General features: G+C 40.8%; 1 protein-coding gene across 1 annotated transcript in view; it reads left to right on the plus strand.

Annotated features, from left to right (window-relative positions):
- Positions 1-4,914, plus strand: part of HMGA2 (high mobility group AT-hook 2) — a 119,936-nt gene extending 115,022 nt beyond the window's left edge. Inside the window, exon 5 of the mRNA XM_082066357.1 lies at positions 1,747-4,914. Coding sequence (XP_081922483.1) covers positions 1,747-1,794 — 48 coding nt within the window. The 3' untranslated portion in view covers positions 1,795-4,914. The remainder of the gene's footprint in view (positions 1-1,746) is intronic.
- Positions 4,915-6,000: the final 1,086 nt, after the last annotated feature.

Here is a 6,000-nt window from a genome sequence, read left to right on the forward strand (position 1 = left end):
AGAGCTGGTGTTTGCCACTGTCATCCCGAGTTCTGAATTACCAAGGCTCAAACCAACATATTTTACACTCACTCCGCATGCCCACATCAGCCCTTCGTTAGGTGCCTGTAGATACCATTTTTCTTCTTGACGTTGTAACAGTCGCAGTGCCGTTCTGCAGGGAAGATAAGCACGGAAAATGCATTACACGTTAATGGGATTCGATGGAGTGTGAGCGCAGGTCCCCCAGTGCTGCCAGCGACGGAGTAAAATTCGCTTAATCATTTTGTGAGTTAGGGATCATTTTCCTAGCAGCACTGGAAATACAACCCTGCTGCAAGTGGACACGAGTTGTTGAGAGGAAGAAATTGTTCATCTACATGATAGATAGTCTTCTGGAATTTAAATATTAATTGAAAATTCAAAGTCAGAGGGCAGCTGACATTTGACTTTGCTCTCCTTCCTCTGTCCATGGCTTTGATCATGCAACATCTTTCTTTGTGCCTGGTGCTCGAGAGAGCACCCCAGGGTCATGGCCCGTTTCCTAGTCAAGAGGTATAAACCTACTGGCTTAAATATCTGAAGCTCAAGCTTTAGCGGGGGGTAGAGAGGGGGGAGCATTTGCTTCATGCTTTTCACATTTCCCACATAACCCAAAGCAGACTAAACAAAACCAGTGTGAAATCTCATGGCTTGATGCTGCTATGGTTATATTTTTTAAGCTGTCATCCATTCATTTATAGTTATGTTTATTCCCTGGATTTACAGCTTCTTTTTTTTTTTTTTTCAGTTTTTTCTTGCGGGGCCGGGGGGGCGGTGAAACCTTTTGAAAAGGGATTGCAGTGAGCAGTGGCTGATGATTAAAGCCCCGTGTTTTTCCTTGATGCCGCTCCTCTGCAGCAGTGTCACACATGGTAGCATTTAGGAGCCCTTCACAGCTGAGGTGTTTCAAACACTAATGAATGGAAGTTTGGTCGGATAAGGCAGGCAAGCTTGAAGGCATGCTTTGCTGAATGGTGCACTGTAGTGGCCTGGGAAAGGAAGAGAGTTATAAATTGTGTCAGTTAGCTACCCAGACAAAATGAAGCCATGTGGAAAATCAAATCTATTAAAGTATGAAGACTGTTATAAGCTGTTTTAAGCTGGTCATTCTTAAAAGGTCTCAGTTGGCTGAGGGGATAAATTCCTCTTTTTCCTAGATCTTTTTCACGTGCTGTCTCGGGCGATGATGTGCAGCATTTGATAAAAAACAACTTTTCACTGACAGCCCCTTTTATCAGAAATGCTTATTGCCCCCAGTTTACTACCCTTGTCCTGAAAGGCACTGCACATTTGTTAAATAAGCAGTGTAAGAGCATCGTGTTTGGGCAGGCTTGCTGAAGTCGAACGCAACAGCAGCAGTGGGCCAGAGGAGGATGGCTGATGAGGAGAAGGCTTCCTCGAGCACAAACTTAACGTTGGGTAGCTGCTCAAAATGCTTTTCATTTTCTAGTGGCCCGTGTCTGCTGGCCATAAGAGGGCTGTGACAGAGCATGGTACAAATTACTTTTTTGTGGCACCCCTGGGATAGGAGGAAAGTCCAGCAAACCAAAGCGGGGTGACGGGAGAGCCAGAGACCTTCCCCTCCTCCCCCAAGTGGCTTCTTGAGATGTCACAGCAGCTGTAAAGAGCATTTTGTCAGCTCAGGACTAATTGTCAGCTGCATGAGAGGAGAGTGAGCTGGCAGCAGTTGCCACAGTATTTATTTTTTCTGTTTTTATATTCTAGGAAGAGACTGAAGAAACGTCCTCACAAGAGTCTGCAGAGGAAGACTAGGAGACTGCACCATGCAATTTCTACCTCATCAGCAGTTGGGTCTTTTGAAGGGAGAAGACACTGCCTTGACCACTTATTTTCTATTGCCATGGTCTTTCCACTTTTGCCTGGGGGGAAAAAAAAAATCACATAACCTTAAAAAGGATCTGACTAATTGTCTTGTTTGTAATCCCTTCACAGTCCCAGGTTTAGTGAAAAACTGCTGTAACACAAAGGGGACACAGATTAACGATGCAACTTTTAATTACTGTTTTCTTTTTTCTTAACCTACTAATAGTTTGTTTGAGCTGCTAAGTAAGGGTGAATGGGTCAAGAAGAGCTCCGAATCAGGTTTATGTCATTCACTGCACTGCATATGAACAAGAAACTTGTAACATAGTCATTATAATGGGCATTGAAATACGAAAGGCTCAGTGTGTAAACGCTGAAGCCTTGCAACACTTCCAGAAACCCAATCCCTACTTAGTGAACTCCCTGTTTTAGAACACCAAAGATAAGGGATAGATACTACTCTTTATTTTTTTTTTTGGTAACCTTCTTGTAGACTTGTACTTGACTTTTTTTTTTTTTTTTTTTAAGATTTACTGTTATTTCAGGAAAAAAATGAAAGCTGATCTTTCACTTCATTCAGCTGGTAATCAGAAGAAAGAAATCAATATGAAAAAGGTACTTTCATTTTGCAAAAGGGAAGAAAGACAAAGATACGTTGTATAGTTACAGATACAAACATATCAGCAGAAGCAGTAGTAAACAAAGCGAACAGCCCTTATCTTCTGGACAACAGGAAGCCAGACGGAGTCGGCTTTCTGTAGAGCCAGGCGTTTTCTATGGAAAGAGAAATGACTGACACCAAACACTCTTATCCCATTAATTACTAATTCTCTATCGAGAAAAGTATTTTCAAACATACAGAAAGGTACCTCAAAATTAATCGTGAATTTCTCTGATCAAAAATAATCCAGATGTTTTGCTTCATTTTGACTAATTGTACTCGCCCCGTACCAGAACTTCAAAAGAATTGAATCTCTCCTCATTACTCATCAGTCGTGATGTAAGAACCAGCACCACGTACCTCAGCTAAGTTCATGCATTACTTAAAGCAATATATTTTGACATAGGATGGTTCACTGAGCACCTCTGTGTCAGTGGCGTTTCTCCATCTTTTCATTCGAAGCAGCACTTTTAGCACCAGATGCAATATTACCCCACTATTCAATACTACCTCTGATTTTTTTACAATTAACTCAACAGACTGATAATTACATGCTGCTATACACATTCAATGCAGGAAGTTTTTACTGGGTAAGATAATCATGAGTATCTGCATTTTCCCCTTATTTCTATTTCAACACTTAATTGCAGTTAAGGAAGCAATATCTTTATTGTGTTTCAGCATGACTATGTATTTTTCTTTCTCTTGGTTTGTTTTTGGTTTTGTTTTGGTTTTTAATGTACTTACCCTATTCTCTGCTAGACTTCTGTGTAATGTACTGTTAACTTGAATATATTTTTGTACTGAATTGCTGATAGGTTTGTGAGGATAATTTTCTTCAATGACACTACATGACATAGAAAAAAATTTAGCTGTAATGTTTAAATATTACTGTCCAAGTTTGTACCTCAAGTGAATTGTTTAAAGAAATGGACTAATTGATTGACAAAGACCTACCTCCAGACTTTAAATGGAATGAACTTGTTACTTTCAGCATTAGTTTTGAGACGTTTGAAACAGTTAGGACTGCAACTAATCCCTAATTCAAAACTATTTTTGTAAAATAACTTGTTGAGAATGAACACATTTTAAATTACTTTCATATTAAAAAAAAAAAAAAAAAGAACAAAAAAAAACCTTCAAAGAAACTTGAAGCTTTGTAGGTGGGAAGCAACAAGCTCAGCTTTTGCATAATGCAATCACAAATATGTGTTTTAAAAAAAATTAGTAGATTGTAAGAAAATGCTTGACAAGTATTTTCGTGTATTTTACACAAATGTGATTTTTGTAATATGTTTCAGCCAGATTTATTTTAAATGCTTCTTATGTAGAGGTTTTTTATTCTCTCTCTCACTTCTGTTGTTCTTTCTCTCTCTTTCCTCCTACTTCGTTTTCTCTATTATTTCTGTTTTATTTCCCTTCTTCCTCTCTTTCCTAGTCAGTACTTTGTACCATTGTTTTAATAACTGGGCCAGGGGTAGCTTCTCAGGAAGGCGTCTGTTGGGATGGCTTTAGTACCAAGCCAACGTTAAGTTAGCAATAACTACTTACTGCCTTCTTCCGAGAGGCAGTGTCAAGAAATACGGACCTCCTCGACAGCCCGCAGAGGGTTCAGTGACGGTAATCGCTGCGAAAGCGCTGATTGGAGGGTTACAACCAGACACATGAAGTGAAAGGGAAATAATCCTAGCTATACGGTAGCTCCAACACACCAAATCCCGTGTCACATGAAGGCAGCAGGAGGAATTCTGCTGGCTTCAAAGGGCATGGAATCATGCCTTAGCAAGTCCCTTTTGGAGTTTGGGCTGTCTTTTTGCATTTTTTTAAAACCACAGTATTCGGTGGATGACACAGGAATAATCTCTGGGTGTGTGTCACACTTCAACCTCCAAGAGACTTACCAGTCCGATGAGCTGAATCTTGTATTTTCTATATATTGTAGTACAATCAAAACACATTACTACCTCTTATGGCCTACTATACCTCATTTTTTCAGACTGAAAAATTGCATGTGGCCATTGAATCAGTAAGAACATCATAAAATTTTTTATATATATAGTTTATTTTTGTGGGAGATAAATTTTATACGACTGTTCTTTGCTGTCATTGGTCCTTGCTAACTAAGACTGGACATTGAACTCTTCTACCATTTCTGCAAGAGAGGTGTGTTTGCAGGAAAAAAAAATGCTTCAAGATGTTTAACTACAGTTTACTTTTTCTTTTGAGTGTCTTCTAACTTTTTGCTTTGTTCTTCGTGTAGAGCTGCTGTCTATGATTGTACTTTGAATCGCTTGCTTGTTGAAAATGTTCCTTTAATGGATTATCACAGTCTGTTCAGCACAATAAACATAATAGCCTCTGTGATCCCCATGTTGTTTGATTCCTAGACTTCTGTCACAGTTCCATAAAATGGGTAATAAAGTTTGGTCACAGTGACCAAATTTGTAAAAGTTTGGCATGCAAGTAGTCTTTTTTTGTCCTAGGACCTTAGGTGTGTGCCTGAGAAGTGCATTTGCCCTGGGGCCCTGGGGATGAGCTCTCGGCAGAGGGACATGTCTTGTGAGGCTCCCCAAAAGGTGAGGTGCCCCTTCCCCATGTGGGACCCACTGTGCCAAGCTAAGGGCCAAGCCACGCACTGGGGAGCATCAATCCCACCCACCAGATGGGAAACACCGTATCACAGACCAGGCTGAAATGGGTTTTGTAGCTTGGTCTTGGACGTGTCTCTCAGGTGTCCACCAAGATGGTGCGCCTTCTCCTGTTTTTAGGCAAGATCACAGTTTGTGTCTGAGTTTATGGAGTTTCCATTATGCAGCTGTTAGGTTAAACAAAGCCAGTACTCAGAGCAGCAGAGACAGGGATGTGTCTGGGTGTGGTCTGGGGCACAACTGGAGATGCTCAGGAAACGCTGCATTAAACACCCATCCCTCTGAAGTTGTCACAGGCAAGTTGGACAGGATTCTTGTGGCTTCCCCTCTTCATTTGCTCTTACACGATCCCATGCGTGCAGCAATGAGATGTAAAGATTGTGGTACATGTCTGCTCATTCATATTTGCAACCATGCCTCTCATCTAAGGTGATTGTTCAGATATTGATTCCTCAGATGTTTAGGGTTACACATGCTTTGTGTTCACTCATTTGCAAACTCTCCCACCTAATCTCTTTTGGCCTAGTAACCTCTGCTTTCCCACGGGCTTCATGGCATGTTCCCTTTGGACTTGATTACTTGTAAAATAACCAAAATACAATCACAAAAAAAGCATTAAGTAGTAACACCCATTCAGTCCTGAGTCAGACATGTGAGTAATTGCATTAATCATATTATGTGTTCTCTTCTCCTTTCCTTTCTCACCCTGCTTGGTGGTATTAAAGGATCATTCCGCTTTTCGGTCTTCCTGGTGGTCTTCTTTCCCGTGGTTGCCATCACTCGGCTCTTCCTGTTATTTTATGTGATGTGGTGCTCCAGCTGTAACCCACCCACCTGAAGGACCAG

Source organism: Streptopelia decaocto (assembly GCF_964273445.1).
Source record: "Streptopelia decaocto genome assembly, chromosome: 1".
Classification (NCBI taxonomy): domain Eukaryota; kingdom Metazoa; phylum Chordata; class Aves; order Columbiformes; family Columbidae; genus Streptopelia; species Streptopelia decaocto.